Source organism: Pteropus alecto, unplaced genomic scaffold (genome assembly GCF_000325575.1).
Source record: "Pteropus alecto unplaced genomic scaffold, ASM32557v1 scaffold57, whole genome shotgun sequence".
NCBI classification, from domain to species: Eukaryota; Metazoa; Chordata; class Mammalia; order Chiroptera; family Pteropodidae; genus Pteropus; species Pteropus alecto.
Window position 1 is genome coordinate 1,259,364 of NW_006442508.1, and position 26,286 is coordinate 1,285,649.

Sequence of the window (26,286 nt, forward strand, 5' to 3'; positions counted from 1 at the left end):
AGAGCTGGCATTGCTCAAGACAAGAGGTACTACTTCGTGTGAGAAAAGAGGAGTAAGAATGAGGACACATGTCGTGGCCGCGACACAAAATCGAGAAAAAGCAAAACTGATAGCCTCAATATCCTTTATGAAGATAGAGTCTTCCCCTGAAGTAGAAGCAGTCTCAGGGAACCTGAGATGGACAAAGTTTAGAAATAGTCTCAAGGAAAAAACGCAAGGTTAGTGACTTAAAAAATCTGAGGCTTGATGGCATAAAAATGGATGCATAGATCAACAGAACAGAATAGAGCATACAGAAATAAATCCATGAATATCTGGTCAATTAATTTATCACAAAAGAGTCAAGAACATACAATGGAGAAAGGATGGTCTCTTCAATAAATGGTGTTGGGAAAACTGGATAGTCATAGGCAAAAAAATAAATAAGTACAACTGGACCACTATCCTAAACAAAAATTAACACAAAATGGGTTAAATACTTGAAAGTAAGACTTGAAGCCATGAAACTCCTAGAGGAAAATACTGGGGTAAGTTTCTGAACACAGGTCTTGGCGATGACCTTTTTAGATTTGACACCAAACGCAAAGGCAACAAAAGCAAAACAAACATGTGGGACTACATGAAACTAAAGAGCATTTGCTTAGCAAAGGAAACTATCAACAAAATGAATCTGCAGCCTATGAAATGGAAGGGAAAAAAAGAAATGAAAGTCACAGGGGGGACGTGAATAAGGTGTCAGGTGTCATCCTGAGGGTTAATCTTTAGGACAGAGGTTCCTGGATTTCTGGAAGGTGGACAGGGGCCATGATTTTGCCATCACTTCCACATCTATTCGTTATACTGTTTTGAGTGTTACCTATGAAGAGCGAACATCAATTCGAGAGGACCGATTCCTATTCCAGAGCTAGGTATAAGTTCAGAGTGAAGAGTGTGACAAGAGCTAGTATGACTACTGCCATCATTCTCCTGCTTGATGCACGACGGAGAAACATCTATTACTGCTCGGTATCTACACCCTCCTTTTCCGGTAAAAGCCCCACAATTATTATTGTGAAATCGTCCTTCCTCCACACTCACTTTATAGACTTTTCTTTTTTTCTTCTGATTACTACCATGCAACAGATGTAGTTCTCACTGCTGAGGATACAGCAGTAAACAAAACTGACAAAATACCTACTCTCATGGAGTTTACATTCTAGGGATTCAGCCTCTGTGTTTCAGGCAGAGATGACTCTACCCCTTACTTTATGAGGCACATGCCAGGGCCCAGTCAGCCGGAGTAGCAAATTCCCATGGCTATGGTAACTGGTTCAAGGTAAAGCATGTGACACACACAAAGCTCATCCTAAGAGTTTTGCCAGAATGATCAGAAGAGAAGTGCTCTCTTTTTTCTTTTTCTTGAACTAGAAGATACAAGCTTCAAGGCATACCATGAAAAGACAACCTGCATAAGCAAGAACCTAACAAATGGGCAAGTAGAGCCAAGAAACAGAGAGAAAGTGAGCAAGCTCTAATGACACTATTGGACTCTTGGAAGCAAACTATGCCTGAAACATGATGCCCCAGGACTTCTAGGGTATTGAAGTTAATAGTTTTTTTTTTTCCCTTAAACCAATTTGAGCTGTTTTTCTCCTTTTAGTAACTAAAGAGCCTTAGTTAATAGAGTATTTTTTTTTATGATGCCTAAACAAAATTAGGTAAGCCAGGGTCATTTTTATTTCAAGGCTAACAAAGCTTTTTTCAAACTCAGAGTCACAAAGATCCCCATACTAAGCTGTAACTCTGTATCTCAGATGACATCCTAATACGAACTCGTGTTGGATCCTGTAGTTAAACCTGCCCGCTTCCTTCTCTTTTCTGAGACCTCTAGCCTTCTATCAAAAAAACAAAAAACAAACAAACAAACAAAAAGAATTTGTCACTAATGACAGGAAACTCCTCTCTTCAATAACCTGCTCTCTCTCTGCTCTCATGACACGCTTATAAAATTAGAAACTGACAAATGGGCCCAGGGAAGCCCAATATTTGTCCCACCCTTAAATGAGACTTCACATTTTTTTTATTTTTATTTTCCTGCTACGCAATTTTATTTCCATTGAGGAGTTAAAAGCAAAAATTCTACCCTGAGGAATGCTGCCTTTTGAACTAGACCTCAAAGTATTAAAGACATGAAATAAACTCAGATTTTTTTTTCTTTTAGGAAAGAGAGGCAAAATAAAGCTAGTTTCCTGAAATTACTCATGAAAGTAAACTCTCAATGTTACAAAAATGATAAGAAGTTCTGTGTGAACAAAAGAGAAAACGGTTATTTGGAGGCAGACCCTGGAGGTTTATAAACCAGGAGAGCAACTTCACACAGCTGATTCCCAGGGCGGCTTCCCCGGGCTCTCTGAGATAAGAGGTGACTTCAAGAGCTAGGTCTTACCCACTGGAGGGTTTCTCATTCCCCATTCAACGTAACTGCCCGAGGGCTCACTGTTAGACATCCCAGGTGGAAATGAGGAGAGTCAAGAAAGGTGTACCAAATGTTTTCCTTTAAGAAACACATGCAGATAGGGCAGCGAGAAGGATAAATTATGAAACAAACTCAAAAAGTAGACAGAGGGTATTATGAGAAGAAGGTGTTACAGATGAGGAGAGAGGTTCAAGGAAGACGCTCTCGTGCTTGCTCACTCGCTCTCTCTCTCTCGACACACACACACAGACAGACACAGACACAGACACACACACACACACACACAAAACGGCTGAGCTGAGACTTGAAGGGTAGGTAGAAGTCTACCAGTTGACAAAGAAGAGAAAGGCACTCCAGATGGAGGGAAATCTGGCTTTGCAACATCACACCTGGCAGATGTGATGACTGGTTACTTGGGAAACACAAATCAGAATATGTATATTCAAATAAGAATTAAGACATTTGAAATAGTCACCTTGGGATATGATGTTTTCTCTGCTCAATTTCTATTCTGTTTTTATCATTTAGAAGAGCCTCAATATCTTCTGAAGATGACCGTATATATGTTTTTAAAATAGCTCTAGACTTTTAGGGCCAACTCTGATGACTAAAGTAAATGATCAAGCCTGGGAATATTGGTTTAGGTGAAAAAAAGTAGGTAGGCCATAAAGTAATCACGTTTTTTTTTGAATAATGATAAGCTGGCCTCAAGTCAATTCCAAAAGGGAAAACATATTAAACAATGAAAGAAGCCTTAAAATAGGGTAATTACGTGAATATGTCACAGGGTAAGTCCTATTCAAAAGACACTCCTAAGTTGAATCTTGAAGGTTCAACAAGACTTTTTCAGCCAGATAATGGTATAGATTCTAGTATGTTTGTTTTTTAAAAGGCTCTCTGTAGTCATCGCTCCTAAGAGTTGGAACACAGGGTTCAGGCATAACTTATCCCAGTTATCGGTCCAGACTCTCCCTTACTAGCTGTCATTTGAATTTTCAAATAAAAAATGGCTGGAATATGATATTCCAGTGAAATAAAAATACCACTTTCTTGGCAAAATGTGTTACACCAATGCATGATGTAGCAGATGTCACTTAAAAAACCATGCTGGATAAGAGTTTTATTATGTCATATATAACTACCAAGGAATAAAGCAATGTGAGTACCAACAGGAAGAATGACTACATCAGCATATCAAAACATAGTGACAATAAGAAATTTCTACAAGTTCTTTGATTAGTTTACCTCCACTTTGAGGAAAACTCACTTTATATATTTGCCAGCTTTGTTCCTGAAACATTTCCATACTGAGTCTATCTTGCAATATAATAAAAGATTTTAAATACTAAAAAATTCCTAAAAGGAATTATTCTCGACATCTAAAATTTGTTTTTTAAAAGCACATGTGTACTTGCCTTGATTTTCAAAAATTAATGCACCTGTTCAAATCTGTATTGACATAGAAAATCTATGCTCTACCCCCAAATTTTCACAATATGATTAGATGGCCTCTAAGAATCACCTCTAAATTCTAATTTTCCTGTGTGAACTTAGGTTTGTCATATTAGTTTTGGTTGATTTTTATAAATAGGATATTCCTGTCATTCATATACTTCTATTGAGCTTAGTATTTTATTTTTTTTATTATTATATTTTATTTTAGTTTTCTGTTGAAATGTAACATGCAGTGTTAAATAAAGCAAAAAAGGGCTTGTCTATACTTAATGAGTTTAATTTAAAATCAAGAGACATTAATATCTATTTGTCCATGGTTAAAATCTACTTCTTTAAAAACAGAATTTGCTGAGTGGTATATGTCCTAACAAATATGGAATCTACTCAGATGTATCTGCCACTTGCAGTCTTATACTATGTTTAATTCCAAATGTTATTGCAATTGCTTTTTCCTTATTGTTACGGCGAGGCTAAGAATTAAATCCCACACCATGTTGTATATAGACTAACATCCATCGTGTCACAAAGAAATGGGCATACAATAAAAGTAAGACAGTTTTCTTAAGGCTTGAAATTAATTAGCATTAGATCCAAGGAGAATACTGAAATGGGTAGCTCTATTCTAGACAAACCTCCTAATAGCTAAACTGCTGTTTACAGAGACTCACTACCAATACCTCCTTTGTTCATATTTAACAGTTTACAGGCTATAATGAACAATGCTAGACAGGAAAACTTGACAGTTTTAATTTCCTAGTTAACTAAAATATATTCATATTATATTAGAATTGCGAAATTATTACATGAGTACACGTAAGTCTAATTGAATGTCTTATTTTAAAGGTTCATTTTTCTATTAGTGAAGAACAATGAAAACCAAAACATGTTATTTTAGCAAATTATAAGTTTAACCTCAAAACAATCATCTATTATATACATTTGTTTTAATATTCAACTGCTTCTCTACATTGAAACATGTGAAAGCGCATCTGACCTGGAAGTACTTCTGACATGGATCACTGGACGTCAGCAATGGTGCAGGAAATCGGTTATAATTTGAAATCTGAAAAGAAGGATCATTTGAAAAATTAAAACCCTGTATAACAAAGCATAAAAGGAAAAAAACATAGCATTGAAAATCCTTCCAAAAGCTATTTAAAATGTTAAACAAATTTTGTTGGTCATAATAAAATTTAAATTCCTGCTCAGCTACATTTCCCACAAACATTTCTAAAGATTTTTTTTTTTCCATGCCAGGCTTAAGTTTATCTATCTATCTATCTATCTATCTATCTATCTATCTATCTATCTATCAATCTATCAATCTAAAGTTTCCAATGCAGTGCTATACACAATTCAAAAGCTAGTAAGGAAAAAGCTAATAGATTTCACCATATAAAATTTTAAACCTTCTGTGTAGGAAAAAAAAAATGGCTATAAATACAGAAAAGACAAAAAACAAACTGAAAAAAAATTAACACCAAAAATGATGTAAAAGAGTTAATTTCCTTATATAGAAAGAGCTCCTCGAAATTAATAAGAAAAGTATGAATAAGCCTATAGGAAAATGAGTACAAGTCCCAAGAGAAACACAAATGTCCAATAAATGTATAAATACCTTCATCCAAAAGTGAAGAAAATGTGAACTTAAATATAAATAATAATGACTTACTGGTTTTCCTATAACTGCAAAGATTAGGTCTTGCTAACACATAACCTAAGGCAAGGACACTGGAAATAGGAGTTATTAAGCCTTGCTGGTGGGAGTAAAAATTGCCAAAACTCTTTAGAGGGTCATTTAGAAACATCTGCGCAAATTAAAAATCCATGGACCTATTGCTGAGTAATTCTGTTTCTAAGAATTCATTATATACACTCACATGGACTCCACTGTTCTACAAGTAAAAGATCAGTAACAACCTCTCCTCAGTGGAGAGCTGGCTCATTAAATATAATACATCCAAGCCACCTGCAAAAGAACAAAACTAGATTGTTGTCCATCACCACACAACAAAACTAACTCAAAAATGGATTTAAGACCTAAATATAGGACCTGAAACAATAAAACGCATAGAAGAAAACACAGGAACTAAACTCAAGGACCTTAGACTTAAAGAGGATTTTATGAATTTGACTGCAAAACCAAGGGAAATAAAAGCAAAATTAAGTGAATGGAACTACAACAAACTAAAAAGCTTCTGCTCAGCAAAAGAAATCGTCAACAAGATAAAGAGAAAACCATCTGAGTGGGAAAATATATTTGCAAGCAATGCCTCTGATAAGGGCCTAATATCCAAAATATACAAAGAACTCACAGGGCTCAATAACAACAAAAAACAAATGATCTAATCCAAAAATTGGCAAAGGATCTGAACAGACACTTCTCCCTAGAGGACATATAAATGGCTAACAAATATTTGAAAAGATGCTCAACACCGCTAGCTATTAGGGAAATGCAAATCAAAACCATAATGAGATACCATCTCGCACCTGTTAGACTAGCTATACTCAACAGGACAAGTATTAACAAACATTGGAGAGGATGCGGAGAAAAAGGAACCCTTGTGCAGTGCTGGTGAGACTGAAAATTGGTACAGCCACTATGGAAAACAGTATGGAGGTTCCTCAAAAAACTAAGAATTGATCTACTATACGATCCAGCAACTTCTCTATTGAGTATTTACCCAAAGACTTGAAAACCCATATCTGAAAGGATATTTGCACACCGATGTTCATAGCAGCATTATTCACACGGAAGCAACTGAAGTGTCCTATGATAAAGGACTGGCTAAAGAAGCAGTGGTACATATGTACAATGGAATATTACTCAGCCATAAGAGGAGATGAAATATTGCAATTTGCGACAAAATGAATAGACCTCGAGATAATCATGCTAAGCGAAATAAGCCAGACAGAAAAAGTTGAAAATCACATGATATCACTTATATGTGGGATATAAACCTAAAAGCAACAAATGAACAGGACAAACCAACAGAGACTCATGGACATGGACTAGAGACTAGTAGTTACCAGAGGGTAGGGGATGGGAGGAGGCGGGAGGTAGACAGGGTAAAGGGGGTCAAATATGTGGTGACAGAAAGAAATCTAACTATGGGAGGTGAACACATAGTGTAAATATATATATGCCTTATGTTAAAGTGTACAGATGAAACTTATTAGATTTTGTTAACCAATGTCACCATAAAAAAATAAATTAAAAAAATGATACATCTGTATAATGGAAAACTGTGCCACCATTAGGAAAAATAAGTGGATCTACATGAGCATATGTGACAAGGACTTTGAGATATATCAATGAGAGTTGAATAATACGCATAGCATAGTATGACTAAATTTAAAATTTTTAAAAGCATATATATGTGCATACATGCACATGCATGCACACATGCATATATACACTCTTACATTTATACAGAAAATTTCTTAAAGAATTAATAAAGAAGTAAATACAGCTATAAACTGCCAATTTACCAACATAGATACATAAGGAAAACTGAAAACAGACCTTGTTTCCAATGAGTTGCTATCAGAAATGTCACTTAGAATAATAATGTGTTATACTAATTTGAATGCGGATACTGCATGATTCCATTTATATAAAGTACAAAAACAGGAAAAACTTATCTATGTCAGGATGATGATTTACAGGAAAGGGGGAAAAAACAAGAGGGTAGCCGTGATGGTAATGTACTGTGATGCTGTGATGGTAATGTACTGTTTCTTGATCTAGATGTGAAAATTCATCGAGCTGTACCCTATGTCCACATTTCTATATGCTTATTACACTTCCATGAAACATTAAAAGAAAAAGTCAAATGCTAGAGGTTTTCTAAAGCATTATTCAAATTGAGAAACTTTATATTTGCAAAGACTAAATTCTAACTTTTCCAAACTAGTAGCTTTTAATGGGTATTACTTACAACTTTATGATTCAGATAATAACCTGACAACTTGGTCAATTGGCCCACAATACATTTTTAATTATATTTTCACATATTGTGGATAAGGCTTATTACTCTGGTATACTTAAAAGGGTTGGTTTATATTTAACTGTCCTGAAACAGCAAGAGATGCTTCTTTTACCAAGAGATGCTTCTTTGCTTTTGCCTTATACCTTTCTCAGCTCCCTAAAAGTATTTCGCAATTCAGTTTTCTCTCTTTTAGTTTCTGTCTTCAGTGCACCTTCAGTTATAAGCAGAGACAGATGTGAGGTGATAGATATTTCAAGAAAATGAATACCAATAAAGTAGAGATAAATCTAAGAAAAGGCATACTTACAGGAGTATTTTGAAAAGGCTAAGAATCCACACACTTTTTAGTGTGTATACTCCTTAAAAATAAAATATTCCTTTTTTTTCCAAACACAAACTCCAATTCTATGAAGTTAAGAATTAGACAATCTGCTAATCATTCATATTTTAAATGGTCATGTGGTATTATTATCTGATTAGTATTTATTCCATGCTTGCCATGTGCCATGCATTATGCTGGGGACAGGGAAAACGTTAGTGAACAAAAACACACTCCCATCTCTCACTGAACTTATAGCCTAGTCAGGGAGATAGATGTTAATCACAAAATTATTTGAACCAGTACACATGGTTTTGACCCAGCTCTATTAGAAAAATGTAATGAGGGAACACGTGCCAGACTGAAGAATCGGAAATTCTTCCCTGAGAAAGTGAAATTTAAGGAAACCTGAGCACTAAATAGAATTTTTAGTTAGGTAAACATTTATTAAACCCCTACTATGTGCAAGGCCTTCCCCAGCCCTGCAGAGCTATTTTTCCCTAGCACTGATATCCTTGAACAATAAGTCTAACCTAGTAAAACAGTTTCCACGAATTCTGTGGCATGGACTAATTCTACATAAACAATAACCTAAGAAAATATCAGAGTATTTAAGCATGGCATGAAGAATAATCTATAGCTGTGCTGTTCAATTAGGCATAACTAAGAGTTGAAAGGTGACTAATACAACTAAGGAACGGAATTTTTAATTTTATTTAATTATTATTAACATCAATATAATTTATAAACTGATACCTGGGAAACATTAAAGTCAGTTTGGAACTCTCTAGGTAAGTGAATCTACTTTTTCAACTACAAATTTTATGAAATCTAAATACAGATCAAGTATTTCCAATGAAAATTTTGTATACAGGTTGAGTGCTATAAGTGTAAAATATATGCTAATTTTGAATACTTTGCATGAAAATAAATGTAAAGTATCTCATTAATAATTCTTAAATATTGATTACATGTTGAAATGATAATATTTTGGATAGAGTAAGTTAAATAAAACAGACTGTTAAAATTAATTTCACTCATTTCTTTCTTTTAATATGAGTACTAGAAAATTTCAAATTACATAAATGGCTCACATTATATCTCTATTGGAGAAGTGCTGATCTAGATAATGCAGACATATTCTGAAACTTTATCCTAAACAAAACATTAAAACTACAAGGGATAATGCAGATCCCAGAACTAGTAACAAGTTACTACTCCAGGTGTGAAGGAAGAGAAAGCTGTGTACAGAGAGGGCACTGCCCAGCACAGCCACCATCTTCAATGGAGGTTTACAGCCAACCTTCAGCAACCCTGTACAAAACTGGAATCTTTTCTGGGTCTCGCTGCCTAATCTTTTGGTTATAAGGATGAGAATTTATTCCTTAGTAAGCTTAAGCTGTGTGTAATTCCTCTTTTTCTAAGAAAGAGATGAAAAATCAAAAATGTCTATCTACTTAGATCCAGCTCAAGTATTACATCCTTGATAAAATTTTCTTTGAACTCTGTTGTAATCACTATCATCCCACTGCTAAACTTCGTACATATTTCTACTACTACACAAGATAACATTAAATTTTTATTTTTATCTCTTTTTCCTAATAGAGGGTAAATTTCTTGAAGAAAGGACTGCCTTATTTTTATTTTATTATTTTTACTGAGGTATAACTGACATAAAATTATATTAGTTTCAAGTATATAACAAGATGATTCAATATTTGTATTTACTGTGAAATGATCACCACAATAATTTTGGTTAACATCCATTACCAAACATAGTTACAATTTTTTTTCTTGTAATAAGAACTTTCTATGTACTTTTAAAAGATGCCACACCTTCTTACTCCATACACAAGAATAAACTCAAAATGGATGAGAGGCTTAAATGTAAGACCTGAAACCATAAAACTCTTACAAGAAAACAGGTAGCAAACTCTCTGACATTGCTCTTAGTAATATCTTTTTGTGATATATCACCTTGGGCAAGGAAAATAAAAGACAAATAAACAAATGGGACTACAAAGAGTTTTGCTCAGCAAAGGAAACTATCAACAAAATGAAAAGATAACCTACTGAATGGGAGAAGATATTTGCCAATGATACATCTGATAAGGAGTTGATATCCAAAATTTATAAAGAACTCATACAACTCACCACCAAAAAACCCCAAACAATTCAATTGAAAAATGAGCAGAGGACGTGAATAGGCATTTCTGCAAGAGGACATACAGATGGCCAATAGATATAAGAAAAGATGCTTAACATCACTAATCATCAGAGAAATGCAAATATACCACCTCATACCTGTCAGAATGGCTATCATCAATAAAGCAAAAAACAAGTGTTGGCAAGGATGTGAAGAAAAGAGAACCCTTGTGTGCTGTTGGTGGGATTGCAAATTGGTGCAGCCACTATGGAAAACAGTATGAAGTTTCCTCAAAATATTAAAAATAGAATTGCCTTAGGAGCCAGCAATTCCTGGGTATTTATGTAAAGAATTTCTGGGTATTAATCTGAAGAACTCTAAAACACTATTTCTAAAAGATATATGGACCTCTGCATTCATGGCCGCCCTATTTACAATAGCCAAGATATGGAAGCAACCTAAGTGTCCATCAATAGATGACTGGATAAAGAAGAAGTGATACATATATACATGGAATATGACTCGGCCATAAAAAAATAAAACCTTACCATTTGAAACGAGATAGATGGACCCAGAGGGTATCATGCTAAGTGAAATAAGTCAGAAAGAGAAAGACAAATATCATATGATCTCACTTATATGTGGAATCTGATATATAACTAATATAAAATAATACTGAATGTCAACTGTAATTGAAAAATAAGATGTCGAAGAAGGACAAAAGATATAAATAAAAATCGAAAAATTTCACTCTGTCTTTCCCAAATATAGTCAAAAAAAGTTTGACAAGTTTATCTTACTCTCGGTTCTATCTATTCACCGTCTGGACCTTTAGTTCCATAACTCCTGACCCAGCCTCAGTCTAATCCCTCCCCCACACCTCCTCCCTTATCTGTCCCAGCTCCACCGTGCCAAATAAACACTGATAAACGCTCCATTCACGATCACTACTTTATCGCAAAATCTTCAGAATAAAGTTCTTTCAGCCATTGACAATCTAATACCCAACTGATTCTAGAACCTCTCTTTACTCAAATCCTTCATTATCTTCAAACAGCTACTACTTTCTTGAAAATTCAAACCCAGTGCAATCCTGTCAGACCCAACACTCTCTTGCTATAACAAGTGTTTTATAACATTCCCCTTTACTATCCTGAAATGAAATTCATAGATAATATAACCTATCTATACACATTAATTACAGAAAAGGAGAAATAAAAGGAGAGATATATTTCAATAAGCAAAGTCTTGGGCCTGATGACACTGGTGGTCATAATGAACAGTCATCAATGCTTGCATCTATGGGTAAAACCACTGAGTGTGACAGCTACAAATGCAAAGTGATAGAAGCATGTGTTGTCAACCCAGAAATAATATGCATTGCTGTCAATAACATCAATTTCAAAATGCTGAATGACTCTAAGAAAATTCCAAAAAAATATTAAATATATTTATCAATTAGAAGGCATTTCTACTTCTGAAATATATACTTATATTATATTAAAGCCATAAAAAACACTTTATGTTTAAAACTTACAGACTCAGATAATTAGAAGCATGTTATTCACCTACAAGAATATTTGGTAAGGTATCTGCAAGTTTTGCAGAGTTAAGACAGTCTTTGTCACACAGAGTTGTCTTGAGTACTGCAAGACATTTATCATCCCTGGTTTCTGCCCTTCTACACACCCTAAAGGGTGCTCCAGACCTCCGACTCCCCAACTTTAAAATGTGTAACCTCAGCCCAGTCTAATCTCTTCCTCTTAAGTCGTTCAATTCGTAGGTCCTATATGATCCTGAACCAATACTTAATGTCTGAAGAGTGTCGTATTCAACTGCAAATTGTTGTTCTCATTGGTCTGACATTTATGAGGATCAAATGAGATACATGTTGCTTGCTTGCTTTGCTTAGTGCCTGGCAGATACCAAACATTCGACTAGCGCTAACTGCTATTACTATTGTTATTTTTTTTTCTTATACATCTGACCTGTTTTCTCAATGAGGTTGTAAGCTTTCTGAAGAAAAGCAGTGTCTTGGCAATCTTTGCACATTCACCGTAAGTATTCAATACACTTTGGTGGTCCATATCTTCTGTCTTCTCTCCCTGCCCTGTCCTGTCTGATCTCTTGTGAAAATGTTTTACAGATAATAAGCTGAGTCTAAGAATGGAGCTAGTTTAAAACTGCACTTATAATGAAAATTTTTGCCATTGTTGAAATAATTATTATAACCTGCTATGCACAGGAAGGGCTGTCCAAAAAACTACCGTCTTACCCTTGCCATGGAAAATATGCAGGGTTGTATTAGTGGATACTTTTAAAGTGGACATTGCATTCAAGGATTAAACCTGCCTCCAAATTCATACTGACTCAATTTTGCTTTAAAGTTTTAAGCATTTTCCCCTGAAGAGCTTAATCTCTACTTCCATATCTATAAAATGGAGCAGCTACATCAGATGACTAGGGTTCCTTCCGGTACCAACATGACCTAACATTTACTGAGCACTTACTATGCTAAGTGGGTACTTTATAAGGATTATTTCATTTATCACTTCCAATAACCTTATGGAAGAGGTATTATTATTACATCAATTTTACTCATAGAGAAGCTAAGGTACAGAGGGTTATGTAACCTGTCCAAGGTCACATGGGAGGCAAGTGACAGAGTTGATATCAGGACCCACATCTGTTAGCTCATGACCAGGCTCATGACCCTATGCCATATTTCTCAGGACTCTTTCTCTTGAAGTTGACTCAAATCATCTGAATTAATTAAGTGTGCAAGACAGTTCTTGCTACAGTATTATTCTTTTGAATTTTTTAATCAACATCCTAATATACAAGTAAACAAAAAACAAAGGGGACTCTCGACTGCTGGCAAGCAAAACCTGAGTACTCTTTTCCTTATAGCTCAAGACGGCAAAATAGAGCACAATTAAAAACAAGTGTGAAATTTTATCTCACTCTGGAGGTGAGTTCTAAAGTCAGAAAATGAAGCAAAACTTGACAACAGTCTAACTTACTTTGAAAAATCCTTTAAATTGCCTACTTAGTACAATACAGTTTCCGTTAAACAACTAAAATGTGTGTAATTTTGTGATACACACATAATGAAGAGTATTTAGCAAGTATATGTATATGCAAATTTTTATTCCAGTGTTTTATATTTAAACAGAGAAGAGAGTAGAGCATATAATATTGCACTCAATGGGAACAAACTTGATTTAAAAAAACTTTTGAGATATAATTACTACTAACAATTTCTTGCCATCTGCCTACCTGGGTGCTGCATATCCGTTGTTGAGAACCACTGTTCTGGAAGAGCCTAAATTTACCACTTGTTATAATTTAAAGTAGAGAGAAAAGAAGCAATAAAGATGTAGGGAACTCATCCTATCTCTAATGTATATATCTTAAGCAAAAACACTTAAGGGGGTTAATTTGTGACTCTAGCTCTTTATCCTTTCTTGTTGTTAACTGCCACTGTACTTTTTTTGTTTGTTCTTTTAAATTTACTTTTCAATTACAGTTGACATATAATATTATATAGTTTCAGGTGTACAACATAGTGATTAGACATTTACATACCTTACGAAGTGATCACTTAACAAGTCTAGTACCCATCTGATACCATAGTTATCTAGCTCTTTATCTTACTTAATCCAATTTCTCAAAGTCAGATTTCAAAATCAATTCCTAAAACACTATCAAACAAAGAAAAATATGCACAGAAGGGAAAGCTCTATTTCCTGAAATGAATCCCAGAAGAAATCACCAACTAGAATAGATATATTTTCAAGATGAACTATAAATGTAGATTTTTCCATTTATGAGTTACCTTTACAACTCTTAAGACATTTGTAAATGAAGCAAAAGTTTTATGCTTCCTCCACGAATATACTTGATCCCTATTTTTCATATTTCAAAGATGTAACATCTCAGATTAGAAATAACAGCAATGTTTAATGTTTCTAAGAAGAGCCAGTTTAAAATACGGGGCTGGATAGCCGCAGAAGATGGTCTGCATTAATAGTCTTAATCAACAACCTCTCTGAATCCTCGCCCTCTGCTCTGTGACTTGCAGCCTAGCTATGTGACTTGCTTTGAACAATAGGTTAGCAAATGAGAGACAATGAAGCTTGAAAAGCATGGCTGGTTTCCAGCCCCATGAAAAAGAAAAATGATCTGTGCCACTGCCACTAGAATGTGCTTTGGCTGGCCTGGCAGAAGGATGTTGGAGACTTGGGTAAGATACCTGAATCTTCTTGTTCAAGGCCATCTTGGACCAGCCTAAGCCAGCTGACCATCAAACATATGGGAGAGTGCCACAAAGACCAGCAGCTCGTTAACTGCAGGCACATGAGTGAATCCAGCCTGTTTAAACCACTAAATTTTGAAGTCGTCCCTTACACAGCCTTTTTGTGGCAATAGATAAATGATATACTAATTATACCCACAACCAAAATGAGATAGTAGAAGAGCCATTGGGATTAAACCTGAATTGATCCAGGGGAGGTATGATGCTATGTGAGGATCCCACCATAGCGAATCAAGGTGTGTGTGTTGTTTTGTTTTTTTTTAGGTTTTAATTTCCTACTCTTTAAGTGAGGTAATACTGGTTAATAACATTACCTAAGTTTCAGGTATACATTATAATTTGATATCTGCATACAATATAGTGTGCTTACCACCAAAAGTCTAGTTTCCATCTGTCACCATATTACCCTTTATCCATTTTACCCTTCCCTCACCCCTTTCCATCTGGTAACCACCAATCTGTGTCTGTGTCTATGGGTTTTTGGGAATCAAGTTCTTTCTTGGAGATTTATGCCCTCTGTAGATTACACAGGGTTATCTTGACCAAGATGGGCTGCATCTTTGGTCACTACTGTTGTTCACTCACAACACACAACCAGTTGCACGTTAGAACTATCTGTGACAGCACATTTAGGAATTTTTCATGAGGACATACAAGTGGCATTATTTCTAGTAGGAACACAATCAGAAACAATTTAAATGTTCAATAACGAGAAATTGATTAAATAAAGCATCACATCTATATAATGGAATGCTAGTCATCATTTAAAAGTAAGGATGTTCCTATATTTACTTACATAGAAACGTCTCTACTGAACATGACTGAATGAAAAAACTAGCTATAAAAAAGTATGATAAGTATATTGGCATTCCATACACAGTGCTTTCAACTTTACTGTATGTTTGAAAGTTATTATAAGAAAAAGTTGGAGTACGGAAGGATATGTAGTGTCATTCTTTTATAAATTTTTAAAAATGCTCAATAGTATGAAATTTTACAAAAATACAGAACACTAAAAAAATTAAATTCCCCATAAACTTAATGATTAAAAAATAATAATAAGGAACAGAGTGACATCCTTACAAACAATGAAAACATACCAAAAAAGCAGGTTTTAAAAAAAATGAAAACTGTAATATACTATTATTTCTAAAGAAAAAGATTATTTAAAAAATAACATAAAACACAAAAGAACAGTGTACATCTGAACTAGAAGATATATACAGATAGTCCTTGGCTTATGATGGTTCAACTTAACAATTTTTTGATTTTATGATGATGTGAAAGTGATATGCATATCATGAGAGAGTGATATGCATATACATGAGAGAGTCAACACTTTATGATAAAATAGACTTTGTTAGATGATTTTGCATAACTGTACGCTAATAAGTGTTCTGAGCACATTTAAAGTAGGTTAGGCTAAGCTATGATGTTGGGTAGGTTACATGCATTAAACACATTTTTGACTTACTGTATTTTCAACTTACTATGGGTTAGTCAAAACATTATAGGTCGAGGTGTATCTGTACATAATTTATATAATCTATTTAATGTCTTGCTCTCTCCTATTTGGAAAAGCTCCATGAGGCCAGGGACTATGTCTGCTCCATTCATCAGTATATTGCCAGCGCCAGGCACATGGAAGGTGTTCAATAGTTCGTAAAGGAATGAATAGAAAAGCTCACCAAAATGTTAACAGCAGTATTTTCTGGGTAGCAGGATTTAGGAAAATGTCTTCTAATGTTTTATATGTTGCTGATTTAAGTAATTTTATTACAATGAATATGAAGCATTTTCATACTCAGAGCAAGAGTTACTTTCAATGTGAAAAAAAATAAAGTTTAGTCTACAGCCATGTCACCCTGAACAAGCCTGATCCCATCTGATCTTGGAAGCTAAGCGGGGTCGGGCCTGGTTAGCACTTGGATAGGAGACCACCTAGGAAGACCAGGTGCTGTAGGCGTAAATAATAATAATAATAAGGGATCGTAAGCTGACAAGGTCCTTGCAATCTGTGAGGTCAAGCAAGGGTTGCTTCGTCTAAAAGAAAAAAATAAAAAAATAAAAAATAAATAAAGTTTTACATGAAGTTATATATATGTATATACCATATAGCTTTTAAAATGAAGAAAAAATAGCACCCCAACCCCCTACAGTCACTGCATGTCTTCTACTCATAAGTGAAGGCTCTGGGATAAAAGATGATAAGGCTGAGTTTTCCTAAGAAAGACTAGGTTTAGAGTTTGTGAAAAGGAAGACAGCAACCACCCCCTTCTGCTTTCCATGCTATTTTTGATAGATTTTACTCTGTAGCTCAGAAAACATGTTAATAGGACTTCTTGTGGTGAGAGGAAGGGTTTTAAAAAGCAAAGAACCCTGTTGTGATAGTTTGGCGCTATAGGGGAAAGGCTCACAGTGCCTGCAATTTATGGAACGAAGATAACATCTTTTCATAAAATCTACACTCCAAGACATCTCAAATACACAACCAAGAAAAGCCAATGGCAGTGACACAAAAAGCACCAAACACAACAATCCCAAACGAGAATGAGATGAAGCCTTTATCTGCCTAACTGGGCCCTCATGTATCTATTGGAGAAAACATAAGAGATGAACTGCCTCATAAAACAGATGGTCTTCTCCAGTTCTTTCTTTCTTTCCTTTCTTCTCTCTCTCTCTCTCTCTCTCTCTCTCTCTCTCTCTCTCTATAGACATATCTCTCTCTCTCTCTCTCTCTCTAGATATATATATATATGTCTATATATATATATGTCTATATATATATATCTAGAGAGAGAGAGAGAGAGAGAGAGAGAGAGAGAGAGAGAGAGTCTTCTTTTTCTCTCTCTCTCTTTCTTTCTTTCTTTATTATTTTAAAAAAAGATAATTAAAGGAAATGAAAAGACGATCTTGTTAAACTGTCCAAGGAAAATGATTTCATCTGAAGTTGAAAGCATGAGTTTCTGAAGAAAGAATTTCGAGTTTTCCTACAGAGCTGACGCAGGTCATTTGGCAATGCCTATATTAAAAAGGAAAGCCGCTCCAAAGGCAGTTGCCTCCTATACAGTAAGGAACACTGTGGCAGGTCTCACTAACAGAGGCAAGAAGGAAGACTGAGCGGTAACTGGGCCCTGTTGAAAGAGCACCGGAACGGCAGTCATGACAAACGAGATTTGACTTCTTGATTTGTGATTCAGAGAAATCTAGTTCACTTTATCACCTGTTAATTTTTCTCAGAGAAATGCAATATTTATTTCCCTAGCCCAGCAGTCCCCAAATTTTTTGGCACCAGGGACCAGTGCTCCTATGATAATTTAATGCTTGATGATCTGAGGTGGAGCTGAAGCAGTGATGCTACACTGGGGAGCGGCTGCAAATAAGAATGAAGTTTCTCTTGCTCACCCGTCCCGCTCACCTCCTGCTGTGCGGCCTGGTTCCTGTCAATGTCTGTGGCCTGGGGCTTGGACCCCCAGCCCTATCCTATCTTGCTAGCAGAACAAATGAGATAATGGGGGAAATCTCTGTAAAACAAAGACTATAAATGCAACATTGTTAGTTTATAATGGGATTTTGTTTCATTGCTAGATATAAAAGTCCCATTGTGCAGTATTGTTGAAAATTAACAATCAGGGGAAGGGAAATAAAGATCTAGGAGCTTTGAACCCAGCGAAGGAATACTATGTCCATTTCTGTTCTCCTCTAAGCTCTAAGACACTTTTCTGAGGAAAAAGAGAGGCAGATGAAAGTATACCTCAAACACAACTCAGGATTCATGCCAGATTCTTGACTGAGACACTGATGGAGCCAGGAGTCTTTTATGGCGTTCGCTGAGATTCAGCTAGAGAGAGCATTGCCCCAAAATGTTTCCATGTATGGCCTTCCCACTGAGCTTGAATTTCTAACCAAAGCCCAGGGGATACTATTAAGCCCTGGATAATATTAAGTAACTAACAATTGTTGAGGGCTTCCTCTGGGCTAATCATAAACAGTGTGCACAATCTCTCTCAGCTCCCACAAGTCCTAGGAGGTAGCTATCATTATTCTCCTTGTTTTACATAGAAGACACAGAGCTATAGTGACATTAAGAAACTTGCAAAACATCAGGCAGCTAATAAGCAGCAGGGCCCAGACCCCAAATCCAGTCAACGGATTCCAGAATCCTTAGTTTAATATTCTATACTACTGCTTCCTCCAGGAAGTAGAAAGAAGGATGGAATTGGTGAAACAGAAACTCCAAAGGCCCCATTTGCAGAGTTTATCAATCCCTCATCTACTGGAACTAGAAGGAGAGTGTCATAAAGAAGCAGTTAAGAAATGGCTTCTCGTCAGCCACATCACAGAACAACACAGAACTTTCCTTCTGATTTGCCTCCTAATTATATCTGGATCTCTCCTACTTTCCTGCATGCTTGAAATCTTTTCTCCTCTCTCTTTTGGACTTTTCCTGATGCTTCTAATATCACTTTCCCAGTCCCTCTCCATGAAAACCAAATCTACTCTATGTCTCAACAATTACAGCTAAATCCCATTTTAACACATTAAGTATATGAATGATTCCTGATTTTACCATGTAGTGGCTTGGGAGACACTTGGCACTTTTCTTAATGATAATAATGTCTAATACTTATATCACATTGACTATTTACCAGGCACTCTATCAAAACTATACACATATTAACCATTTCAATCCTTATAACCAGCCTGTGAGGAGGGAACTATCGTTAGCCCCATTTTATAGATAACAGGCAATGAGATACGAAATAATTGTCCAAGGTCACACATCTAGCAGGTAGTGAAACTATTTTGTTTTCAACCTCTCTGAACTTCAGTTCTCTCATCTCAAAAATAAATATTTACTTTACATGGTTACTGAGCAGAAATGGGATATACATAAAGCAGTTTAAACTTATATCCCTCCATCTCTCGTTAATATTTCTGGGATCATTCTAAGATATATCCAGAAAATTTTAATTAGATGAGAACAGGGAGATAAGAGACATGCTCAGTGTTCTTTCAGACATGCTGTCTCACTTGTGCATCACAACACCCCTCTGCAGTAAGTGCTACCTTCCCCATTTTATAGATGAGAGAGATTAGAGAACTTGTGCATGGACATTCTGCTAGGGACTGAATCAGAATTCGAACCCACAGATGCATACTGTCTTTCCAATGTTTTTTAGGGAGCTTGAGGACAGAGAGCCAAGTCTTCTAGTTCCCTTTATCTTCTCTATATAGCCATACCCAGAACGGTGCAGAGCTGTGTAAATTCTGCATGTGGCCAATGCTTACATGACTTGCAGGTGTTACTTTTCCCTGAGAAAGCAAGATGGAAAATCAGAATCAAAGATAAAGATAGGTACAGTCACATTTACTGATCCTGCACAATGAACAACTCCTCTGATGAAAAAAAAAAGAAGGGAGAGAGGAAGAAGGAATGATGGAAGGAAAGAGGGAAGAACAGAAGCAGGGAAGGAGGGAGAAAGAAAGGGAGGAGAGAAAGAAAAGGAGAGGAGAAAAAGTGTCCCAGACTGCAGAAATGGTAATGAAACATAAACCCCAAATTGTAATCTCAACGTTTCTCATCCGCCTCAGGAGTTTCTTTTTCCACAGGGTATTAGCTACCATCTTGGAATAACCTGCTGTCCCTTCTGGGCCCTTCAGCTGTGGCCTGCAGCTAGAAGTCTCAGAGACGACACTGCCCACCAGGATGACCCTTCTCAGAAAAGCAGCAGGAGGGAAGAAATCTGCACTCAGCCCCAACCTGCAGGCTGAGGCAGCCACCAGGAACAGGGCGTTCCTCTCAACACAGGATGCCCATTCACAAAGAAACATCAACCGTCTCGTCCCTCTCTAGCCATGACTGGCTCTCCTTGTCAAAACGTAAGGACAGGAAAGCGGAAGGCAAGAATCACTGCCAGGAAAGCTGAAACAAAAGTGGCCACCCAAATGCAGAACCACAACTATCACCTCTCTGGTTTCCACACCCAGTATTCTTAAACTGAGAAGAGGACAAGTGCCTTAAAGGTCACAAACTGTCTTAAAAAACTGTTTGGAACTATCGTGGACCCAAAGCCACACTACCATGAGCTTGGGAGGGCCGATAATCTGCTTTATAGGACCCATGTGGCTCTTTTCTCTAGTTTTCCCAGGTTAAGAAACACAGTGATCACAGTGAGAAAAGAGAGCTCTGTAAAAATAAATTATCACCCTCCCACACGATCTCCTTTTCAATTTCCCTAATCTGGTCAGGCGGACATCTACCTGATGTCCCAGCCATCTCTGACTCTGTCCCTCCCCAGCCCTCAAGTCCAGCTGGGGGGACCTGACACCAGTGATCCATGCTCAGAAGGTACTGGCATCTGTATTCTCTTCCTTTCATTTCCAAAGACATCACCTAGGCCAAGATTTTATTAACTCTTCTAGAGGTCTACAATCCACCTCCTGATGCCTTGTCTGCCCTCACCCAGTTGGGCACACTCCTACAGACTCATCTTCCTAAGATAACCCGCCACCTTCACCACCGCCATACCCATGCTGCAGACCACTAAAGGCGGGACTCCTGGACCAGACCACCTGGGTTGGAATTCTGTCTCCATCACCTTCTATTAGTGTCTCTTTGGGTAAATCACCTAACCTCTCTGTGCCTCATTTTCCTTGACTGTACAATAGAGATAATGAGAGTGCCTGTGTCAAAGGTTTGTTATGGGTGAGGGCATGTGAAGCACTCAGAATGATGGTGGTACAGAGTCAGTGCTTTGTAAGTGTTTGCTATCATCATCACCATTGCCATTATTATTTTAAGAGCTCGTGACTGACTACCAAATAAAATCTTGCTAGGCTCTCAAGACTCTCCACATACTGGCCCAAATTGGCCTGAACTAGCCCCAACTTGCCCCTAATCTCTACGAACATAAGCCCTTCCTCTATCTCTTGATCCTAAAGGGGCATGAACCCACTGAAAATGTGAGCCTTGCATGCTTCTACCATTTGCTCTGCCTGGGATGTCCTGCCTCTTATGGGTGTCTGTCAACTGGCTCTCAAAAACACTGATCCCACCAAAGGCACTGCCATCAAGAATTCTGACAGACAGCACTGAAGACGTAAATGCATCTAGCAAGTTTTATGGTCCTGTCCCTACCTGCCCAAGAGAGACTTTCTGGTCCACCTCAAAGAAATAACCTTTCTCTTCTCTGGGCTTCAGTTCCTGTCTGTAAAATAGGGCATTGGAACAGATGGTGTATATGGCATATTTCTGAAGGTCCTTGATGCTACACAAAATGTTTCCTCATTCTTTTGGAACAATCTTTCATTAAAGAAGAAGAGAGTGCATAAGGTAACCATATATTTTTTTCTTTGTTAAATAAATGACAAATTGTTTGAGGTCTCAAGTTCCGAGGTTATGGAAAAAAGTAGAATTTTCCTAGAGGATGTCTAAAATCCATTTCTCTTCACAATCTGCTGTCCCTATGACTTATAGTTCCTGTTTTCCTAACAGCTTAGAAGATAATTTTCATTTCATACCTTATGTTATCTCCATGATACATACCACAGAGCCATTTCTATCTTCCATGTGGAAAATAATGTCTAAGACAGTAAAGAAGAAAATCCAAATTAATTCCCTCTACCCCTCTTTTCAGCAATCAAGAATTCCAGGATAAATAGTTTTCCATAAAAGTATAAAATCATCCCCCAAAATTTCTTGAAATCACCAGGGTGAAACTTAGCCATAAAAAGTTTGAAATGTAGCAGAAAATTTAATAATACCATTACCCTGAAATCCAATAAAGCCTGTTGGAGCTTCACATTTTTAAGAAATCAAACTATTTACACTATGACCCCTAGTACTGCTATAGATTCCTATAAAGCCATAAATATACACAGTGTAGTTCACCAGAACACCAACTATCATAAAAAAGGCCATAAGGAAGATACTGGCCATGAAGGATGGCTGTATGTACAGCAGATTCACATGGACAAGTTCATTTATTTTGAAAATTACATTTCTAAGTCCACAACTCATCGCTTTCAACTGTGAACAACTTTTAATATGTTAGAACTTCCTTTTCAGATAGTTTTCACACAGGCTAAAGATCATACTGAACATCAAGAAACATTTATGATATGAGGCTATCACAGCATACAGAAGAAAGCTTATAATATCTGTATCTTCATATTTGCTTCACTTAGCACTGTGTTCAGCTTTAAGTCAGGAAAACTAACAGTGGATTCAACAAATAGGAAGCAGTTGGAAGGTCCAGGGTGCTGGTGTTGGTTCAATAGGAACAATGTCAGAGCAGGTTTCTCCATGATGCTCTTGGCTTTTCCTTCATGCTTGTCACCTCATGGTGACAAGAGGGCTGCTGTGAATTCAGACATCTTATTAGTATTCAAGGCAGAAAGCAGGGGGGGCAATGGCAGGGTCATTTGTCAGGTTTCATCAGGACAATAAATGCTTTCCGAGAAATCCCACCCTCATTCCAGTGGACTTATTCTTGGGTCTCACTGGCCAGAACTAGGTCACAAGGACACACTAGCTACAAGGAATGTGAGGAAGTCAGGAGTCAGGACCGGAAATGCTGGCTTAGATCATCACAATCTACTCTCTGAGGCTGATCACCATGCCACCTTGAATATAATCCAGGTCTGTTACCAAAAATGGAGTAGGCTATGGGGACTGAGTAGGCAACTCACTGTGCTTCCATTCTGAGTCTCCATCCTGGGAATAAGAAAGTTATCCAATAGAGACGATAATTACAGTATTTTCAAAGTGTTTTCTTTTCCTCATATCAAAAGTAATATGTTAGAAATTCCAATGCCTATATGAACAAACGAAAGTTATTTAATCTTTAGGTTCATATGCTCTGATTGAGATATAGATATATATATAAACAGTTATAAATGGGCAAATAGCTAAAAGGTAGGTGTGAAGTCTTGATGCTGTGAATTCTGATCACAATCTGAATACTAAGAAGCCTTACCTAAAGTGAGGTTTACCTTTCCCCTGGCAGAAAGGCCATGAGAGCTGCGATGCAATTTCTAAGGTGCCAGATGGGGAAGAAGCATCCTAAACGTAATCTCCTCACCCTGCTTCCCCTCTGCTGTCATCCACCTCCCTGTCCCTGCCTGATCAAACAGGTGCATGGATCTCCCATGGAATCTTGTCACCCACCTACTTAATGTTCGGTGGCTTCCCACTGCTCTTAGGAAACAGCCTAAACTTCTTATCACAGTCCTCAAGTCTGATATAATCCAGCCTTCTTCTCAATCTCATCTCCCACCAAGCCCTACCACGTCCACTAGGCTGGGGCCACCTTGGCCTCCTTCCTATTCCTTGATTGGCCTCTATTCCTATGAACTAGAATGATCTTCCCTTGGTTCTTCACATGGCTGGGCTTTTCCCATGCTTCAGATAGCAGATCATACATTAATTCTTCAAAGAGATCTTCCCTATGCCACCCTAAGTCATGTGGGCCCTGCCCAGTAACTGTCCATAATGCTACTGTTTCCTCCACAGCATGTACCACAATCCAACATTATCTCCTCTATTGGGTAGCTTTCCTATTGTCCATCTCCATCAGTAGAATAAATAGAAGTTTCACAAGAGTAGAGACCTTTCCTATCTTATTTACTGCTCTACCCTTAGTGCCCAGTACACAGTAAGGCCTCTAGATTGTTAGTTTTACATTCCTCCTTCCAGGACAGGCTTGCTGAAGTTGACCTCTAACTCCCCTCTATATCACTAACCCCTCAGTGTGGCCACCAAATGGACACTGCATGCCCAGGACCTACTGCCTTAGAATGCTCTCTCTCCCCAACAATTTCTGTTGCTTGGAATCCCTTCCTATTCCTCTCACATCTACCAAAGCAGGCAGCACAGTGCTTAAGAGTACAAACCCTGGGGCCAGACAGCCTGGTTTCACCTCCCAACTACACCACTCCCAACTACACCTCCCAACTACACCACTCCCAACTACACCTCCCAACTACACCTCCCAACTATACCACTAACTGTGTAGCCTTAAATAAATTACTTATCTCCTGCTTCAGTGTCATCATCTGTAATTGAGTGATCGTAGTAGCACCAATGTCACAGAGAGTTGTTGGGAGGATTAAAAGAATACATATAAAAGTATGTAAAACAATGTCTGGTTATATAAGTGTTAGTCATTAATAAAAATATATAAATAGTTTATTATAATAAATATAATAAATATGCTCTTTGTTCTCACTAGGATATGTACTCCCCTGGACCCTTATTTTGTTTCTTTAATTAGGTCCCTCATTTCATGTGCCCCTCAAACACCAGCCACAGCCCCTGCAATCCCATAGCTGATCTTCCAATGACATCATCTGAATCACACCTATTCACAGATCTTTGTGTCCTATTGGAGGAAGATGCTCTCTAAATTTGATGTTTCTCCTTGAACTTCACTGAGTACACATATGTTTACAGGTCTTCCTCTCCTCTACACTGCTATATCATATAACTTGATTCTAAATGATATTGTTACTACCTTTGGTCAAATCTACAGATGAAAACATGAGGACAATTGTGTAACTCTCTTTAATCTTCCAGAGAAGCCAGAACAGCATTATGAATACAGGATACAGTATCAATCAATCTACTGATTGGCTCCAATCACCCCTTCAGCTTTATCTTCACCCTGCCCCTCATCCAGAAAAAGGAGAAACTCTTTTAAGCCTTACTTTACTGGACCCTTCCCTGTGAGGAATGGTGATTTCAAAAACAAAAAGTTTCTATCTCTTGATGTTCAAAACAGGAATTTGTCTTTACCCCTAACCAAGCCCCAGTCACAAGAACAAGATGGTGGCAGGTACGTATGATTTAGCCAAGTCATGTTGGATTTATTGGTATCAAGTTCCAAATAAACAATATGTAACTTAAGCTCTTGGAGGGAATTTCTTGTATCCTAGGAGAGGGGGATCAACTTTTCCCATAATTAGACACCCCTAAGAAAGAATTCAAAGGAGAAAACAAATGTCATCCCATGGTTTAAGTATCTTCCATAAAACTGAAAGAGAAAGAATCACTAAAAAGTTGAGATATACCTTTAATAAAGAATTCTCTATAGAATATTCAAAAGTGCATGCTTACTATTTTTATTTATATATTCTATCTATCCATCCAAACACATACACACAAATTCTCTCTCTCCCTCTCTCTCTTTTCTTCTCTTCCCTCCCCTCCCCTCCCCTCTCTTCTTCTCTCTCTCTCTCTCTCTCTCTCTCTTTCTCTCATAAAAGAAAGGTTTAGAAGGTTCAGAGGCTAACAAACTGACCTATCTTGTGACTCTGAAATATGCCAAGCCATACCTTTCAGAATTTAATGCGTTTCATCATGCAAGGATTTTTGTGGCCTTCATTCAGGTCATCAGAATTCATTTCCCCCAAGAACAATTTCAGGTTTGCATAAATGAGCAGAGTCTAGTAAATCTGAGGGTGCCGGGGGGTGGGTGAGTGGGGGAGAGAACTACTCTATTTGCCTTGGTTTCAAAATTGCAGCATAAAGCACACATTTCTCTCCTTCCTAGAGGCTGCTCTCAGAAGATAGGTCTTAGGCTCCCAAAGTTTGGGTGT

General features: G+C 37.1%; 1 protein-coding gene and 1 pseudogene across 21 annotated transcripts in view; one reads left to right on the plus strand and one right to left on the minus strand.

Moving 5' to 3' along the window:
* APBB2 (amyloid beta precursor protein binding family B member 2) overlaps positions 1-26,286 on the minus strand; it is a 350,239-nt gene that overhangs the window by 185,861 nt on the left and 138,092 nt on the right. For all 21 annotated transcript variants that reach the window (XM_025040257.1, XM_025040263.1, XM_025040261.1 and 18 more), the window contains one exon: positions 4,905-4,973. In XM_025040257.1, coding sequence (XP_024896025.1) covers positions 4,905-4,923 — 19 coding nt within the window. In that variant the 5' untranslated portion in view covers positions 4,924-4,973. The remainder of the gene's footprint in view (positions 1-4,904; positions 4,974-26,286) is intronic.
* On the plus strand, positions 16,533-16,651 carry LOC112471629 (annotated as a pseudogene).